Source organism: Bacillus rossius, chromosome 13 (genome assembly GCF_032445375.1).
Source record: "Bacillus rossius redtenbacheri isolate Brsri chromosome 13, Brsri_v3, whole genome shotgun sequence".
Taxonomy (NCBI): domain Eukaryota; kingdom Metazoa; phylum Arthropoda; class Insecta; order Phasmatodea; family Bacillidae; genus Bacillus; species Bacillus rossius.
This window is the reverse complement of record NC_086340.1, coordinates 7,768,765-7,789,704: the sequence shown is the minus strand read 5'-3', so window position 1 is coordinate 7,789,704 and position 20,940 is coordinate 7,768,765. Positions and strand designations below refer to the sequence as shown.

Sequence of the window (20,940 nt, the reverse complement as noted above, 5' to 3'; positions counted from 1 at the left end):
CGCAAGTAGCTTGGCTTCTGGGTTGCAGCCATGTCCTTGGCGAACAATTCAACCAACGTTTCGGTCGACATTGCAGTCGCCATCATCAGGGAGCAGTTTACCTACTGAGTATGAGTTTGTAACTGCTCCCTGATGATGGCGACGACTGCAATGTCGACCGAAACGTCTGTGAATTATTCGCCCAAGGACACTGCTACAACCCAGAAGCCAAGCTACTTATTGGCTATAAGTTTGCCCTTAAAACATTTTGGGGGATCCACCCCACAATTAGTGTTCGGTAAAATAATACACGTGTTGTGCTTATCATGGGATTCGGCGGATTGATACTACTCCTGCAAGTAGTCATCTGGCAACACTGTCCGTTGGTAGAGCAGTGGACTTCAAGATGGCGCCGCGGTAAGCCGCTTGGTAACTTTGTCGGTGATCTGGCAGTTTTTTTTTAAGTATATACACAACAATGAGAACTTTAACAGAATTCGGAACAAAGCAAAGTAGCCGTAGCCAGTGGCGTAGCCAGGATTCATGTATGGGGGGGTGTTAAGAAGCATGACCCCCCCCCCCCTTACCCGTATTAGAGCGGAGGTTGTCCGGGGGTCCTCCCCCGGGAAAATTTGGATTTTAAGTTGTAAAATAGTGCTATTTTAACTGTTTTCGGTTCTTAAATTGATATATTGTAATGGTAATTTTTTTATTAATTTTAATATGAAATTTGTTTGAGTGATGAATAAGAAATTAATTAAATATTTGGTGCAAAAGGAAGGGGGGGGGGGGGGGTTGAACCACTAAAACCCCACCCCTGGCTACGCCCCTGGGCGCAGCTGCACAGGGATCGTGGTACAGGCAGTTGGCAGACCTGGCAGGGGGTGTGGTGGCCCTGGTGAGAGTACTGCCCCACGCCGTGTGAGGGCGTCCCCAGCGGCAGGGTGCCCCGGGGCAGGTGTAGCCCCAGCAGCTCCGAGATGGACACCGAGTCGCCTGCAACACACACACACACTCCACGTCACCCAACAACCACGCCGCAGCTGCGGAGGTATCGGGACAAGAGCCAAGACCCGTCCACAAGTCGGAACCTGTCCTCATCCTCAAAGGAATGAACGTCACATTGTCGCGGGGCGACTGAAATGCTGCCCCTTGGAAGGGCAGCCCTTCGGGATTTTTCTGGCAATGGTTTGCTTGTACAGCGACTGGAAGGGCAGCCCTTAAAATGTGTATTTTCTTAATTTTATAAACCTGAAATGTTGCCCCTTGGAAGAGCAGCCCATCAGGATTTTTCTGACAGTGGTGTTTTTGAAAGGTCTGAATTGTTGCCCCTTGAAAGAGCAGCCACTTGAAAGAGCAGCCACTTGAAAGAGCAGCCCATCAGGATTTTTCTAACAGTGGTGTTTTTTAAAGGTTGTCTGAATTTTTCCCCTTGGAAGGGCAGCCCATCAGGATTTTTCTGACAGTGGTGTTTTTGAAAGGTAGTCTGAATTGTTGCCCCTAGGATGGGCAGCCCTTCAGGATTTTTCTGACAGTGATTAGGTTAGGTCACTTTACAAACTAACCACTGTCAGAAAAATCCCGAAGGGCTGCCCTTCCAAGGAGCAACAATTCAGCTCCCCCATTGTAGCGAGGCAAACTGCCCCGTCTACAATCGGCGATGTCCAACGTCAGAATGTACTAATTTCTAAAGTGGACATCAGAGCGCAGTTAAATACAGCGCTCCAAAACAATTGTTCTCAGGAATTGTCAATGAGCACGTAGCCAAGTTTTTAATATTTAACTAGTGAAAGGTGTGGGAGTCGAATAATATTCATTTATTCTATCAGGCAAAAAAAAAAAAAATGTTAACACACGGATCAATATTTTGTCTCGGTCTTCTGATTTTCTTTACAATAAGGTCCATTATTTTCTGTTAAAATTTTTTTTAAACGTGTACAGGAAACAGCAACTATCACGAGTGTTCTTCGTCTCTGATGCTACCAAAGGACACAGATTAGGACAAAAGGTTCAAGTTGACCGATGTATTTTTCACCATCGCCCACACCACGCATGACGTCAGAAAATCACGCGGACCAATCGGCAATCAAGTGTCCGTCGGACACATTTTGGAACACTGAAAATGTGGACGGACCTTTCAAACAAGAGTCTAGCGACAGCAATGCTACCTTCCTGCAACTGGCCGCAAATGCCGATCCTTTCCGAAGTTAGCCGATCGGGAGCTCCTACCCCCTGGATGTTTTTTTATTTTTAAGCGCGCGTTTTTTCTCTCCAGTATAAAAATGCCACATAGACTGTTTAGTGGATGGTTGGTTATATTAGGTAAGTATAGCTACATTAAAATTACTGTAAAATCATTTTATGGTTGCTTAGCAAATAACTTTTTAATATGTAGCTATCCAGCGCTAGGAAACAGTTTACATGATTTCACAGTATCTTTAATGTAGCTATCCTAACCAAATCAACCGTCCACAAAGTTTTAGAGTATTTATAATGTAGCTAACCTAACCTAATTGACCATTAGTTATCATGTCCTTACCTGAAAATTACAATTTAATTAATAAACATACTTTTATTTGCATTCATTAATCAAATATATTTATTACTTTTGAAATGTTACGTGATCGTATTTATTTTTACAAGTACAAAAAAAACATTCGTCCTTGTCGGGATTCGAACCTTCAACCTTACGTTTAGATGATAGCGCCGCTGAGCGCTCAGCCACGAGGCCATATTTGTTAATTGGAAGTTTCAGATGACATATATGATCGTGCCGCCGGCCCCGGAACGAGCCTGAGCGGTGCGGCAGCCGGCCCCAGAACGAGCGTAAGCGGTGCGGCAGTTGCAGGAAGGTAGCATTGCTGTCGCTAGACTCTTCTACCTTTCAAGGGTCTGCCACACTCGTGACGTCGCGTCCACCTGATCTGCCGGGGCTGACGGCATTTCATTGGTCCACGTGGCCCATGACGTCATCAGCCGCGCGGAGTGGGGTGTATGTGTGTAAGTGAGGCGGGATGATAAGCGCGACGCTCGCTGGTGCGTCCAGCGCGGTATAGCCTCTAAGCGCAAGTCTCCGAACTGGCGCGCATTCGTCTCGTCGTCACAGGATAACTGTGAAATTTGAGCGGTGACTTTAACATTATATGGCGGAGAAATGAAGATAAAGGTGTTATGCAAGCCCCTTAAGTGCTTTCAAGAATCTGTACTGATTGTTTTATGCCTAAAAATTACTCTGAAAACACGCGTTTTAGGCGTTTTAACGCTTCTAAAAATACAGTTTAAAAACTTAATCCGAAATTAAAAGTACTTTTCGGGCCTCAGCGAACTCTTAAATGCTATTCGTAAATAGGTCCCACTCGGATATCTTGAGTAGTTTTGAAATCGCGATGTTTTTCCTGAAGCTCTGCACACCGTATGTGTGCCCAGGTAGGCGGGCCCCTTAAGGCCCTGACACACTGTCAAACTCTCGCTTCAAACACCTTCCAAAATGCTGTGTCCAAGTTGGAGGGTAAAGACGTCACCGAAAATGTCACTAGTGCAGCCATGTCCTTTTTTTGGACAAGTTGGATTACTTGAATTTCCATCAAATATTTTGCATGTAGTAAGAGTTGTGCCTGGCGAAAACTGAAATGACATCAGTTTCTTTCGCAGCGAATCTTTAAAATGGCGAAGAACAAACGGGTTATTAAGGAGGTTATAAAAGTGAAATAACTGAAATGTTTATACGAATGTCGTATGCGAAATAATTAACTGTATGCGTTAAAAGGAAATCATGTTTTCATAACATTAAAAACACCACTGCAAAATTATTCATTATGTAACGAATATTATTGTAAGTTAAATGATATACGGGCCATCAGTGTACGCGAGCGTAGCAGCCGTGGAAATATAGAGTTCAGTGGACGCGTGTAAGGACGCATCAGCAACCCTCGTGAGGATTCAGAAGCAAAGCAAATATGGCCGCGTTCTCTACGATGCACTTCCTGTGGATCCCTTCCATTGTGCTGGTATTCGGACACAGCATCCGCTTTCGAAGAATAAGCCAAATGGCCCGTCTACAATAGCAATGTCCTAAACTGTGTCCGAAGGACACTCGTCGCTGATTGGTCCACGTGACCCTCTGACGTCGTGCGTCAAGTGGGCGAAGGTCCGAACCTACCTGGTCCTAAGACATTCGTCAATTTGAACTTTTTGTCCCAACCTGTGTACTTCGGACACAGAAAAGGAACAGAACACTCACGATATTTGAATTTCCGGTTCCCGTTTGAAAACGCGGTGTTTTATTTTGTTATTGAAGGAAATGGAAGGTGTTGTTAGTCACTTATAACTTACATAACTTTCATAAGTTCAATCTCAAACTACAAAGCATCAAAACAAACAAAAACATTTGGTTTGGCACATTTAAGGCGCTCTGGTGACAACTTTAGAAATCAATACATTCGGACATCGGACATCGGACATCGGACATCGCAAATGTGGACAGGGCAGTTTTCCGTGCGCCAATGTGACGTCACTCACATTCGGATGACACGGACCACGCACAGGTTCGGATTATTGTAGACGGGCTCTAAGATTAACATCAAGTTCTGTCCCTGCCCGAACACGCCCGAATATTCACCTTCGGCCAACCTCGGGTTTATTTATACATAATTATATTTCTCTGTTTATTTTAATGTAGTTATACTAACCATAACTAACCCGTCCATAGTGCTTTAAAGTGTTTTAATGTAGCTAACCTAACATACCGGGCAGGGACAGAACTTGATGTACATCTTAAGCTTCCCGGTTTCGAAGTGCTTCAGAGTGGTGAACGACAAACTTGGCAACGGCGCCGCCGCAGACAACCAGTGGTTGTGTTCCAACACCCGACAGGCGCGGAGCTGGCCGATAATGAGAGCCACGTGCGCACGCCCTCCACCAGCAACAAGATAAGACAACGCCACTGAGGGACCTCAGCAGCAGCGCACCTCTACACAGTCGTGAATTTCTACTTAATCCTGGCCCAAAAAGTAAAGTCTGTTTACGGACGATAATTTTACGTGATCCCTACTAATATTATAAATGTGAATGTAAGTTTGTTACGCTTTCACGCGAAAACTACTTAACCGATCACCATGAAACTTTTTACACATTTTCTTGGAGGTATTAGAAGTAACATAGGATAATTTTTATTGAAAAAAAAAAATTGGTTATCTGTACACAGTCGGTTTACAGACGATAGTTTAACGCGACAACGTCATAACAAAACATTGATGAAATGATTGATACAGAAGAAAAGGGAATATCATATTCGGCCTGAGACTGAGCCGTTATAGGTTTTTGCAACAAAACCATTTAGGCATTAAAAATGTTATATTGTTTGAGGAAGAATTTTTTTTTAATTTTTCTATCTTTTGTACGATAAAATCTACTTCTGCATATATTTATGAATAAAATCAAATCATTTTTATTGAATTATCACTATTTTGTATGGATACAAAGAAGGAGTGAAATGAAATGTAAAATTTAATTAATCAATTTACTCATATTTGCATTCATTAATTAAAATATATTTATTACTTTTGAAATGTTGCGTACGTCGTACTTATTTTTACATGAACAAAAAAAAATTTCGCAGATGCCGGAATTCGAATCGAAAACCTTTGGATTAGAAACTAGCCACGCTAACCGCAAGACCACGAGGCCAATCATGAAAATTAATAGTTGCAGATGGTATATAATAATAATAATAATAAAAAATTTGTTCACGGTAGGGGAATAATATTATTTCGTTTTTATAACACGATTTCATAACAAATACGCATCCCAAATACACCAAACTTATTTATAATGTGTTACAATATTATTTAAAACATTGTGCAAAAGATCCCGGGTGCAATTTGAATTATTATGTGTAACTGTAAAACACCATTGTTGGTTCAAAACGAATTTGAATATTCAACATTACTTTTAAATAACCGTACCGATTGTGCTGAAAATCGGTGGACGATCGTTAAATTACGTAATATTAATAATTCAAACGACGTAAATATGATTGAAAAGTCAAATCGATGGTTGTTCCAATCGAGTGGAAGAGAGATGCCACGCATGCGTACAATGAGCAAACAGGACACATCCGTAGTGGGACACTTTTTCGTGCGTGCAGCCGGCGTTCATCGATTTATTAGACGTTGTCACGTCAATTTTTTTTTTAACTAAAGATAAAAAAAGGTTTGTCAAAAAATCTCAAAATCTAGCTACTTTAACGCCATATAGCTTTCCAGTTAAGAAGTTCCAACCCTGAGTAGGTACTGTAATACTGTTGCACTGTATTATCGACGGTCAAAATTCAAAATTATTTATTTTTGTTAGAGAAATATATTTTATTGATTCATTTCTATTGTAATGATCTCTGATACTTATTTAATGGCTTCAATGCGAGCGAAGCCGCGGGTAAAAGCTAGTAACGTCATAAAACATTGATGAAAAATTGCATATAACTTAACCTGCTTGATATTATAGAAGATTTTTCTCGCACGGTGGTTGGCCGGTTCTCGCACGCTCGGCTCAGGCGGAACGTGACAATGAGTCATGCTTTTTCGTGTGCGTACAGCCGGCGTTCATCGATTTATAAGACGTTATCACGTCAAAAATTTATTAAAAACATTTGAGCGAGTCTTGCAGTACTCGACAGAGATGTGTAACATCTAACCCCGGTAACGAGCTAATTCACGTGTCCTCGTGTTGCAAATACACTCAATATACGAAAATCTGTCACGAAATTCAATGTAAAAATTCTTTAAAATAACGCCGAGCGTGATAAATAAACGCAAATTGTGTTTTTGAACTACATTTCTTCACGCAAATCACGCGTAGCCGCCAGAATTCGTTGCCGGAACAGCTACGAAAAGGATGCTGGTTTCAAATTATCCGCTGATCTTCGTCAATTTACGGTTATATGTTCGTCAGTGAACCGGTTATGATTTCACTCGCACCGAGCACGAATCCTCAAGAATTATCTCGGTATACCAGAAAAAAACGTTAAAAAACTGGTCAAGTCAACAAGATCATTTTTTTGTTGCCTCACACATGCCTGAAGAAGTTAATAGCAAACATTTATGAAAGTTATAGTTAAAATAATCTGTTCGTTAAAGTAATAAACATATTTGAATTAATAAGTGCAAATAAAAGTAAATTTATCAATTAAATTCATTTCACTCCTTTGTATCCATACAGAATAGTGATATTTCAATAAAAATGATTCAATTTTATTCATAAAAGTATGCAATCATTTCATCAATGTTTTGTTATGACGTTGTCAAGTTAAACTATCGTCCGTAAACCGACTTTACAGAAAACCAATTTTTTTTAATGTCTCCTGTTTACAAGTCAGTTGTATCAGGGTTTCTGGTAATTCACCGGGGGCAGGGATAGAACACTATAATTTTCAAGTGTAATGGCGTCCACCATCAGGGCCGTATCCAGGATTTCGAGCTGGAGGGGGTCCAATTGAACCATTATATTATTTTGGTGAGTAGATTATTTTTTTGTAATTGAAATTTAAAATAAAAATTTATTGCCAGGGAATCTCACGGAATATCCATTATACGTTTAGAACTCCAACGTTTACACAGAGAAATTTAAGTAATGATTTTATTTCAGGAAAGAAAACTTAACTTTTATATATTGTTTTTTTATTATTTTTGTTTTTACTTTGTACTGAACATCAATCGTTTAATTTCGTTCAAAAAAGAGTCATAAATACATGTATAAATATGATGAAATACATTAAACACACATGTAGAAATTGTACGGAAGATATGCTTACATGGGATTAAACACTGACTACATGTAAACACAATTCCTGCAGCTTCTGTGTACGAGGCATGTCTGGCTGTAGCGTGGGAGGAAATACATTATTGTATCGCATACATTATTGTAGCGCACTAAGGATTACAATAATCCTTCTCTGCTAACTCGTGAAGCTCAATTGCTATAATGCTGTCTTCGCTTGGGATTTTTTTTGACGTGATAAACGTCTTATAAATCGACGAACGCCGGCTGCACGCACGAAAAATGGTGTCACGTTCCACCCGAGCCGAGCGTGCAAGAACCGCCCAACCACCGCGCGAGAAAATCTTCTACAATATCAAACAGGTTAAGGCGGGCTTTTTTAAAACTAATTCTTGATTATATTTAAACAAATTATTTAAATCAAATTTTGTAAAAAAAAACTATTAATAATATTATTAAATTAAAAAAAGTATGCAATTTTTCATCAATGTTTTCTTATGACGATTATCACGTAAAATTATCGTCCGTAAACCGACTTTACAGACAACCTCCTTTTATTTTTTTTAATCGTGGAAGCAGGGGCGGACCTGGGGTTGACTCCCGGGTGAGGCACCGGTGGTCCGGATCTAGTACTTATAACGACCTGTTCATTAAGTTTAAATTTTAAATTTTTTCCTAACCTAAGTTCTTAAGTGTGTAAGGCAGGGGTCTAGGTAGGGCGTCTCAGGGCAAGCCCTCCTATACGCTCTAAACATGCGGGTTTTTAACCATGCAGAAAAGGTCACGTGCATCATGTGCTAGGAGGGGGATTGGCCAGCCATGACTAACTCCCCTCACTCTTAATTCTAGACTAAAACTAGATAAGTTGGGCCCAGGTAAAACCTCCATAGACAGAGGGGAAACCCTGGGCACACACATGCGGGATGCAAAGGTCGTGCATCATTACAAGCAGGTGGATTACAGGAATAGAAGAAGGATGATCCTGGAAGAAGAGTGGGGCGTGGTAGAAGTTCTACTACGCAAAGGGGTGGGGGCACTTGGAATTTTTAGTCCGCATTGGTTTGGTCAGGTCTGGTCTTTTTTTGGGGGCGGCTTAATGCCGTTTCCCGTCGTGCTGCCAGTTAGCACTCATTGTGGCTGTGTAATATCTGTTCATTACTTCAGGAGTCGTATTGTCCGAGGGATATGTCTACCCTTCTGGGGGGTAGTGGCAGGGGTCAAGACGGGTCCAGGGTGCAGGGTGAAGGGAGGACTGCGTATGACGTGCAGACGCAATGCGGCGACGGGACCGTGGTGTGCGCTTGGCACGCGCCTCGCTCGTGTATCGCGAGCAGAGAGAGCCGCAGATACGCCCCTGCCGCGCGCCAGACCCCCAGACCCCCGGGGGGGCAGCTATCGCGAGAGGGGGCGTCGTCGCTACACCCCCCCCCCCAACCCCCCTGGGAGGAGCACCCAGGCGCGCCGTGTCCAGAGGATATTATTCCCGTGCCAAACGTCGCCGGTCAAATATCGCAAGGGGGAGAGGAAGAAAGGGGAAAGTTATGGCCGCTGGAAACAAAATGTCTGCACCCTTTCGTGTGCCAGCCAAGACGCTAAATACGGAGACGGCAATCTGGTGCATGCCCGCACAGAACAAGAGACCTCCAACACGGGTCGTTACCACAACGCCGAAATACCATAACGCCGAATGTCAAAATTGACCACAACGCCGACAGCTAGAAAACTGCTGTTTCTTAAATGTACCTTAACGCCGAAATACCACAATCAAACCTAACCTAACTTAACCTAGCCTATCCTAACATAACCTAACCTAGAATAAACTAACCTAGCATAACCTAACCAAGCCTGACCTAGTCGAACCTAACCTAACCTTTGTGGCAGTCCTGCAATTACATTTTTCGGCGTTGTGGTATTTCGGCGTTGTGGTGCGTTCCCCTCCGACACTACCGCAACGTCGAAACATTACGGCTCCACACGGGGCCGTCGAGAGAAATAAAGGGTCCGGGGGGTCAAATTAATTTTTGTCTGTCCACCCTCCCTCCCTGTCACTTAGTAAACAGCTCTTCAAAACCCCTCACTGCAAACATTTTGAGAGGTTTGAACGCTGCGTAAATCTGACAAAACTAAGTGATTTTTTTAACAGCATTTTACGAAAAGGTTTTTTAAATGTTTCAATGAAACACAACTGGCATACATTTACATCTAAAGTCGGTTTACGGACGATAATTTTACACGATAACGTCATAAGAAAACATTGATAAATGCATACTTTTTAATTTTCAAATATTATTTACAGTTTTTGCAAATTTAATTTAAATAAATTGTTTAAATATAATCACGAAAAATTAAGTTCAAAAGCCCGTCTTAACCTGTTTGATAGTATAGAGTATTTTCTCGCACGGTGTTTGGTAGGTTCTTGCACACTCGGCTCAGGCGGAACGTGACAATATTTCGTGCGTGCAGCCGGCGTTCATCGATTTATAAGACGTTATCACGTCAAAATGACAAAATTTCCTTTTTTTTTTTTTTTTAAAGTATGTATAGTTTTCTTTGTGGCTATTGCTGTTCTGGTGTTCACGGATTTTATCGTACAACCTTTTCCATTTCAAATCTAGGGAATAGCCTGATACAGATGCAAATCGAGACCGAATCGATTCTGGTTGGTTTGAAAATCTGCAAGGAAAACGCAACTTCAGCTATCACGCCAAGCCACACAGTATGGCAGTTTGCGCTCAAGCTTCGACAAAAGGAAATGCACGTGTAGTAGAGACGGGGGTAATGAGGTTTGATGCAAATGAGATCCACTTAAAATAGCTTGCTCCATTTCTTTATCAGTCAGTGTCACGGATGTTAATAAAACCAACGTGAAATAGCCAAGTTCCTACCCCTACAACCTGATTACAGAGTTTCAACATGAGTACACAATGATGAGTTCAATCAACTATTTGCCTCCTTTGTTTTTAATTTACGACGGATGACACAAACCCGATATTAAATAAATTTGTCTGACCTTTGTTAGCCTATTCTTCTTTCTGATGTTTTTCTTTCCTCTTTTGAGCACTTGATTTATGTCTGTATTCCATAAATGGCAAAGTGAATTTTACGTGACTTGAAATTTTTTTAATAAATACACAAAAATACGGCGTGTATCTATGAGCTTAGCAAATCTGCTATCATATTTCTAACTCCGAACAAAAATAGACTATGTACATTTAATATCACCTAACAAAGCTAAGAAGTTACCCATAAAAAATTCAACTAAATAAAAATTTAATTCCTAAATAATAATGTATATTAAATAGCTTATTTAAGAGATTATTTAATATCAAAAAGAAACCACTTATAAAATAAATAAGAAGCTAATCCCTCTTAATTTCATCTTGAAGACATCACCACATAAGTGTTCCTGCCAACCGTAATGATATGCTGAACAAATTTCCCCTGCCGGGAATACAACCTCGGGTCCCCATGTGGGAGAAAAGTGGTCCGACCACTCAACCACAGAGACCCTTAGACACAAGCTGGAAATTGTTTTGCTGGCTATGTAAGGAGAGGGGAAAAAAATATCGTGATTTATCATCCGGTTATGACCTACATAAGCTGAATCCAAGTTGGCGTCTCGTTTCGTCTCTCTCTCTCTACCCCCTCTTCCAAACAACCATCCGCCAGCACCGTAGCTTGCGGTACTAACACCACTGTTGCCAACTTTTCGACGTTAACTACACGCAGCCACTCCAATGCGCCCGGCAACCAAATTTATTTTGTCCAGCGACTAGATTCTTAGCGCCCTGAATAGTAAGAATGTAATTTTGAATGCATTTTTTTCTCAAATGACACTTCAGCAAGTGGAAATATTTCCATGCTAGTCATAAAATATACACGCAGTGGGGTTGTATTCAACAAAATTGCACATTCAAAACTAACATGTTTATGGAAAAATTAAAGACATTTAAATTAATAACCCTTCACGTAACTAATATAACCGGTAACCTGCCTTCAAGGGTATATAAAGTAACAAGTATATATAATAGGAAATGCATACTTTATATATTATAGGAAATGCATACTTTTCATTCCTTATAAAAGCACAGTTATTTTGGGTGTGTGTGTGTGTGTATATGTATATATATATATATATATATATATATATATATATATATATATATATTGATTACATTAATAAACGTAACGTACGGAGAATCGGGGTACAATAGTCAGGGATTGAAAAACAGAAATACCGCCCGGATTTTTAAGTTTCAATATACATATATTTCGCATTACTGCACATTTAAATTTTATGATCGCCTCATATTTGGAACGTTCTACTAAGAGTAAGCTCGCAGAAAGCAGTCATCGAAGTCGTTTTCCTCCGATTTTAGTTGAAAATATTGACAGACATCAGGAAACAGCAATTTCAGTCAATTAAATGAAAAACATGTGTACATCTGCAATAATGTTCATTTTAGGGGAACAATTTTCGAAGTAGGTTCAGTGGTGTTAAAAGAGTAATTCTTTGAAACAAACTATCATCCTTATTTTATATAAGTAGAGATGACCAAGTGTGAGGTGACACTTTAGCGACTTTATAGCGACTTTTAGGGGTACTGTTGGCGAAGTCTTAATGCCGCTGTTGGCAACCCTGCCAGGCAGAAGGACGCGGGTCGCTTAAGGCCCTGTCACACTATCCAATACATAATGGCCATAAAACAATGTCCCAGTTTCCACGGTATAACATAACACTTTAAATTAAACTATTTACAACAAACCAAACATCAAATTGAATGTCAACTAAACTAGTTTTTCTCACAAATGTTCAATACATGCACCTTTAGTTATACGGCAAACATCCAATTCTTCCCACACTCTGGTTAACACATCCTGAGTAATGGCAGCAATGGCCTCTTCTATTCTGTGTCTCAGCACTAGCAAATCCATTTGGTAGCGGCGGAAAGTAGACATGATCTTTTATAAAGCCCTAAGCGTTGTGTCAGGTGAACGTGGAGACCAGCGAAAAAGAGATCTGTCGTCTCGACCATTACGACCAATCCAACGGTCAAGGCACTTCGACGTTCAACCACTCTCGTACAAAGAGATACCAATGGGGAAGGAGCTCATCCTGTTGCCAAATGAAGCCTACAGGTACTAATTGGTAAAATAGCCATTCTTAAACGCATGCAAGCGCATGAGCTTAGCTGGAACTTGAGTCGCTGTTATGTGACCTTGAAACCAACAATACAACTCTTACAGTTGACACTTATGGCCCGTCTACAATAGCAATGTACTAAACTGTGTCCGAAGGACACTCGTCGCTGATTGGTCCACGTGACCCTCTGACGTCATGCGTCAAGTGGGGCGAAGGTCCGAACCTACCTGGTCCGAAGACAGTTCGTCAATTTGAACTTTTTGTCCCAACCTGTGTACTTCGGACACAGAAAAAGAACAGAACACTCACGATATTTGAATTTCCGGTTCCCGTTTGAAAACGGTGTTTGTTTTTGTTATTATTGAAGGAAATGGAAGGTGTTGTAAGTCACTTATAACTTACATAACTTTCATAAGTTCAATCTCAAACTACGAAGCATCAAAACAATAAACAAAAACATCTGGTTTGGCACATTTACTGTGCTCTGGTGACAACTTTAGAAATCAACACATTCGGACATCGGACATCGCAATTGTGGACAGGGCAGTTTTCGGTGAGTCAATGTGACTGTCACTCACATTCGGATAAGGACACGGACCACGCACAGGTTCGGACTATTGCAGACGGGCTCTTACTGGGACATTCTTTCAGGGACGCAGTGCAGATGCTAGCAGCAGCACTGGAGGAATGCGCGGAAGGCCTACCTTCCCGCGGCGGGGATCCGACCGGCATGTCCAGAGGGTCTGCAGAGGAGCCCGTGTCCAGCATGGCGTTGATCCTCTGCAGTATGTCGGCGCTGGGGTCGCTGTCCGCCATCTGCAACAGCAACCACCGCGCTGCCCAGCTCCCGGGAACACACACACTCCTGCCTTCTCCCTGGACACCGCGTCAGTAGCACAACACCTCGCCTGCTCAGCCTCCAGAGTGGTTCAGGGAATCCTCTCTCTCTCTCTCTCCTAACTCTCTCTCTCTCTCCTAACTCTCTCTCTCTCTCTTTCCTAACTCTCTCTCTCTCTCTTTCCTAACTCTCTCTCTCTCTCTCCCCTAACTCTCTCTCCCCCCTAACTCTCTCTCTCCCCCCTAACTCTCTCTCTCCCCCCTAACTCTCTCTCTCTCCCCTAACTCTCTCTCTCTCCCCTAACTCTCTCTCTCTCCCCTAACTCTCTCTCTCTCCCCTAACTCTCTCTCTCTCCCCTAACTCTCTCTCTCTCCCCTAACTCTCTCTCTCTCCCCTAACTCTCTCTCTCTCCCCTAACTCTCTCTCTCCTAACTCTCTCTCTCCTAACTCTCTCCCCTAACTCTCTCCCCTCTCTATCTATGTCTTTGCAGTTACACCTACGTTGCTACACGTGTTTGCCAATCACCTCTTTAAAACTCGGAAACTGCAGGGTTACGAAAACTACTGGATTACGGGAAAGTACTATTTTTATGGAAGGAATAAAGTAAATCCAGCGTCAAAAAAATCCCATAGCTGACAGTCCTCTCTAAATCTTCATTTCAAAAATAATTTGCAAATACTATTTATATATTGTTCATGACTACATATACACTAAAATACCATCCGAACGAAGCATGCTATCTGCTATGACAGTATTGTGAAGGACTGAAGCATGTAATTTTACTTTCATTTTACTATCACTGGGGATTTTCCAGGATTTCAAGTGAATTCCCTGACGAGATCCCAGTATGCCTGACTTATCCCAGACTTTCCAGAATAAGGACACCCGGAGAGTTTGAAGAATTGGTAAACGCGTGCAACTGCGAAGGCAGAGAGTCGAGAGACGATGAAAGGGCCGTGTGTCTCCCCTTCTGTTAGGGGAAGCCTAAGATGTCAAAGTTCTTTCCCTGCCCGATCACACCCGAACAATTCACCTTAGGCCAACCTCGGGTTTATTTATATATATTTATATTTCTCTGTTTATTTTAATGTAGCTATACTAACATAACTAACCGTCCATTGTGTTTTAAACTGTTTTAATGTAGCTAGCCTAACCGACCACTTTTAATATTTGAATTCATTTTTTCCTGCGAAAAAATAAAACGAATCCCGAAGTTGGCCGAAAGTGAATTGTTCGGGTGTGATCGGGAATGGCAGAACTTGATGTGCCATCTTAAGGTGGGTTTACGATTGAAAATTAAAAATTAAGACTTAAGACTTAGTCGTGTACTTACCATATGACTATGTAAACTAGTGGAATGGTTTATGATTGTCGTGTGTGAATTTTGACGGGTCGTGTGCGAACCATATGATGACTTAAGACTTATATTTTTCGTTAAGACTTAAGGGAAGCTACCAATCACAACAAACCATAACCTTTCAACCGGAAGTTTATGTCTTATTATTGGACCGAGCGAGGCAGTATTTTGGGCTAGAATTCGTCTATTTGTCATTTGTAATCATCATCCATTTCGAAAAATAGACATCCCATTGGTCAATAACCTATTTCAAACCTGCTTCTCCGTTTCGAACAATGGCCGACCACGTGTTTTGTGCTGTGATTGGTTGGAATTAATGACTTCCATGTCAATCACAAACTGGAAAATGTAGCTTTGACTTGATCGTGTGCTCGATGTCAAGTTACAATTCTTAAGGAAATCAATCGTAAACCCAGCTTTAGGTCTCCCCTTCCGTCGGCGAGTGAAACGTAAAACAAGACCGCGTGATCATCGATTGCGCGCGGCGGGCTAGCGGTCTCTGCGGGCGCCAGGCGCTCCGCCGGCGAGTGACGACACGGTACTTCCCACGCCGCTGCGAACACTGGGGGGAAGAGCAGGGTCTCCACAAGGAAAAAAATATTTCGTACCAACTTAGGCGAGAAAAAAGTACTAGATTAGAAAAGAAAGTACTAAATTATAATTTGTTATGGTTTTTAACAATTTAGGAAGTTATTATGACATTGCAATGCTCAAACTTGAATTTCACACCACACATACATACATTCCATAGTTCTTAAAAATAATTACGCTTAATAATAAAACATATTGGAGTTACAATAATATTATTATATTATAGAAAAATGTACTCGATCTGTACTAAACCACTAATAAAGTTATAAAAGTACTAGATCTAGTACGAAAGTACTAACTGTGGAGACCCTGGGGAAGCGGCCCGCCTTGTCAGGGGTGTATGTGTGATAGTGAGGCGGGATGATAAGCGCGACGCTCGCTGGTGCTTCTAGCGCGGTGTCTCCTCTGGACTGGCGCGCAGTCTTCTCGTCACAGGATAGCTGTGAAATTTGAGCGGTGACCGTTAACATTATATGGCGGAGAAATGAAGATAAAGGTGTTATGCAAGCCCCTTCAAGTGCTTTCAAGAATCTGTACTGATTGTTTTATGCCTAAAAATTACTCTGGAAACACGCGTTTTAGGCATTTTAACGCTTCTAAAAATACAGTTTAAAAACTTAATCCGAAATTAAAAGTACTTTTCGGCCCTCAGCGAACTCTTAAATGCTATTCGTAAATAGGCCCCACTCGGATATCTTGAGTAGTTTTGAAATCGCGTTGTTTTTCCTGAAGCTCTGCACACCGTATGTGTGCCCAGGTATGTGTGCCCAGGTAGGCGGGCCCCTTAAGAGGCCACTCCAGTGTTTCAGGGGCACTACGCAACACGCGTTAACCTCATAACATTCAATGCTATTTTCATTTTGCTTATAACTTATTAACTAATATAGATTTCGAAATGATGCTTGCTTGGTATGTAAGACAACGATGCTCTTATCAAAGCCCCTTTCTTCAAAAACGTGCATAAATTATGGTTTTATACTAATCTTTACTAATATGCGTAAGTGTATTGTCTAGGTTTCAACCATAATTTATGCACGTTTTTGAAGAAAGGGGCTTTGATAGGAGCATCGTTGTCTTACATATCAAGCAAGCATCATTTCGAAATCTATATTAGTTAATTAGTTATAAGCAAAATGAAAATAGCATTGAATCTTATGATGTTAACGCGGGTTGCGTAGTGCCCCTGAAACACTGGAGTGGCCTCTTAAGGCCCCCGCCTACCCGGGCACACACACGGTGCCGCAGAGCTTCAAGGGAAACAACGCGGTTTCAAAACTACTCCAGATATCCGAGTGGGAGTCTGCTTACGGAAAGCATTTCAAGAGTTCGTTGAGGGTCGAAAAAATTTTGATTTCGGATTTAAGTTTTTAAACTGTGTTTTTTTTAGAAGAGTTAAAACGGCTAAAACGCATGTTTTCAGAGTAATTTTTAGGCGTAAAACAACCGGTACAGATTCTTGAAAGCACTCAAGGGACTTGCATTAATTCTTTATATTCATTTCTCGGCCATGTAATGTTACGGTCACCGCTCATATGCACGACGAGAAGACTGCGCGCCAGTCCAGAGGAGACACCGCGCTAGAAGCAACAGCGAGCGTCGCGCTTATCATCCCGCCTCACCGACACAGATACACCCCTGACGAGGCGGGCACAAACACCCGTCTGTTTTGGTCACGCTAGTCATTCCCTGTCACTGCGAGTGTGTGTCGTGCATTTGACACGGGAAATTTCATGACACTGTTCACTGCAACAAACACACTTAACACCTGAATATTCATACTGAATAAACAAAATTATTCATACGTGATTAGCTTGGTCTGGTGAAAACACAGTTTTGTTTAAAGGAAGTCTAGAGGTACCTAGGCAACTTTCAGGAACTTTAAATAATTATTTTTGCCATTTTATATCACACGATCATTTTAATTTGTAATAAGCAAAATTACACAACGAAATATTCTTACCGTACGCATGAACGTGCCGATTTTTACGTCTGAAAGCTGAAACTTATTCACATAATATTTCCAGATCAGTCTCCAATTTTTTGATGTGCGGCATCTTAGGTCTCGGTATTCGGCGTTGTGTGGGAGCAATCTTGTGAATGCGACGGAAGTCTAGGAACGGAAATGTGTAACAACCACGGTGCTGCCCTCTGTGGCGGGTAGCGCGAACCACACATTCAAAGGGAAACTTTATAATGTTAACGGTTTAATGAATTTTAACAAGGTGAGCAGTATTTTAATAAATTTCCTTATCAAAAATCAGGTTAAAGTCTTTTCCGTTTTCATCGGAGCAGTCTCATTATATAGTTTACATTTCGGTCAGCAAATCGAATGATTCAATAGTCGGAGCTGCTGCGGCAGCATTATCTAGCGGCGGGTGCGGAATCTTCATGAGATTCGCGTCCAGAAATTAATCTGAAAAAAAAAATAATTGCGATAGGCATTATTTTAAAGTTGAAGTTATTTCATGCACGGATTTCGTATTATAAGTTAATTTTCAACACGAGAATACACGAATTCGCTAATTACCGAGGTTTGTTTCATCTTTGGCGAGTACTTGAGAAGTCGCTCACAATTTTCTTTTTACGATAATAGTTTTCATTAAAAATTGTTTCAGCCAAAGATTTAAATAATGTTTTAAAATAAGTTTATGAAAAAAAATTCTTAACGTTGCTGCTTAAGCAAATTGTGAGCACGCAGAGTTGGTGCAGGAGAAGTGCATAAGTGCAGGAGAAGTGCATAAGTGCAGGGGGATAAGTGCAGGGGGATAAGTGCAGGGGGATAAGTGCAGGGGGATAAGTGCAGGGGGATAAGTGCAGGGGGATAAGTGCAGGGGGATAAGTGCAGGGGGATAAGTGCAGGGGGATAAGTGCAAGTGGTGCAAGTGGTGCAAGGAGTGCAAGGAGTGCAAGTGGTGCAAGGAGTGCAAGGAGTGCAAGGAGTGCAAGAAGTGCAGAGAAGTGCAGAGAAGTGCAGGAAAGTGCAGAGAAGTGCAGAGAAGTGCAGAGAAGTGCAGGGAAGAAGTGCAGCAAAGTGCAGTAAAGTGCAGCAAAGTGCAGCAAAGTGCAGGAAAGTGCAGGGTGACGACTCCTGCCGGCGAGAGCCTCGAGGAGCGCGGCGCGCCGCCCCGACGACGCCCCCGGGGGCGCAGACGGCGGGCTGAGCCGCCCCCACGAGTGTGTGCCGGCGGCGGATCGATGGCCGCGACCTGTTGCGTCACCCGCGCCGTCAGGGATACCCCCCCCCCCTGCCCCCTCGCTTCACGCCCCGAGGCCTGGGTCCTCCTCGGCGTGCCAGGGACAGTTCCGTCAAGTGCTTCCGACAATCTCTACCCGATGTTACAAGCGTTAAGACTACTCTGAAAACACGCCTTTTAGGAATTTTCACACGTCTGGAAAGAGCTTAGAAAGTAAACACGGAAACAGAACACGATTCACATTCAGCATCATCTTAAATGCTTTTCGTAAACAGGCCCCACTCGGATACCTTGAGTAGTTTCGAAATCACGTTGTTTTTTTTCCTGAAGCTCTCCACATCGTAAGTGTGCCCGGGTGGGCCGGGAGGGGGGGGGGGGCATTATAAGTACCTACTTAATAATGTTAATTAATTCAGTTGATTACCATGGTCGAGGAAGGAGCAAAAAATATTGTTCTCGATTGATACGCTCCTTCTAAAATGTAGGGTAATTAACATATTAAGTATTACTGTGACATGTGCGAGTGATAAAATAAATAATAAGTATTGTAATTTCTACACGGATACCAGAAATTGGGTGAGACTGATACCAAATAATTGGAGTCTCCATCTCAGTGCTGTAGTCCTTGCTGGGGGAACGCTACCCGGGCACGCATGCAGTGTGCACAGCTTCAAGGGCAACAAAACAAATCACGCCATTCTAAAACTGCAAGATATCAGAGTGGTGTCAGTGCGAAAACCATTCGCGAAAAAAACCCATTAAAAACATCCGAGAAAAAAACCACCAGAGAAAAAAACCACCAGAGAAAAAAACCACCAGAGAAAAAAACCACCAGAGAAAAAAACCACCAGAGAAAAAAACCACCAGAGAAAAAAACCACCAGAGAAAAAAACACCCAAGAAAAAACACCCAAGAAAAAAACATCCAAGAAAATGAAAGGGGGAAAAAATGCTCAGGACGGATGGGTTATTTCGATTCCGTATTCCGTTTTTAAACTACACATTTTCAGAAGCGTGAAAATGGATGAAACGCGTTTAAGGCATGAAATATCAGGTATAGATTCTTTAGAGCAATCATATTACAATTTTCATCTTCATTTCTCCGCCACTTATAATGTTAAGGTCCACCGCTCACATATCATGGCTGTCCTACGGGCGAAGGGAAGATTGCTCCTAGAGGCTACATCATGCTACGAGCACCAAAGCCTCACCAACACAACACAACACACACACACAAACACTTGAGCAGGCGCAGACACAGGCGGAAGCCTCAAATTTAGTCAACCAAGCCCCTCCCCCCCCCCCCATATTCCCCCTCACTTCTCTGAACTCCAGCAATTACCCAAACGTTCGAGGTCGTAATGGGAAATCCATACCACTCGCGAAATGCCGGTGGAGTTCGTTAGCGAGCAGAGTTCTGACGCCGGCGTTCCGCAGTTCCCAAGTCGGGTCGCGGTAATTCAATGGCCGGCGCAATCCAATAACTGACCGTCACTCGCAGCTGTGCAGATCGGTTTAGGTGTTATTCGATTACCGATACACCGCGAGATCATGCGGGATAATGGAATTATATTGATATTTACCTTTTAAATTTCAGTTTTTTTTGACGTGACAAAGTCTAATAAATCTATGAACGCCGGCTGCACGCACGAAAAAGTGTCCCGTTACGCACATTGACCCGTTACGCTCATTGTACGCTTGCGCCGCATCTATCTCTCTTCCACTCGATTGGAACAACCATCGATTTGACTTTTTCGAGGCACATTAACAACTTGAAACACTCCCATTCGTTTCCTACTTTTCCTATCATCGTCCTATCCTTAACAGAATAACACAGATTGGAAGAAGTTAAATAGTAAACATGTATAAAAGTTATAGTTAAACTAATCTCTTCGTTAAAGTAATAAACATATTTGAATTAATGAATTCAAATAAAAGTAAATTTATCAATTAAATTGTAGATTTCATTTCACTCCTTCTTTGTATCCATACAAAATAGTGATAATTCAATAAAAATGATTCAATTTTAATCATAAAAGTACGCAATCATTTCATCAATGTTTTG

At 41.9% G+C, this 20,940-nt stretch overlaps 1 protein-coding gene across 1 annotated transcript in view; it reads right to left on the bottom strand.

The window, feature by feature from the left end:
- Positions 1–20,940, bottom strand: part of LOC134538186 (cytoplasmic polyadenylation element-binding protein 1) — a 52,265-nt gene that overhangs the window by 16,390 nt on the left and 14,935 nt on the right. Inside the window, exons 2-3 of the mRNA XM_063379251.1 lie at positions 13,600–13,711; positions 854–975 (exon numbers count right to left, since the gene is read on the bottom strand). Of these exons, the coding sequence (XP_063235321.1) occupies positions 854–975; positions 13,600–13,711 (234 nt within the window). The remainder of the gene's footprint in view (positions 1–853; positions 976–13,599; positions 13,712–20,940) is intronic.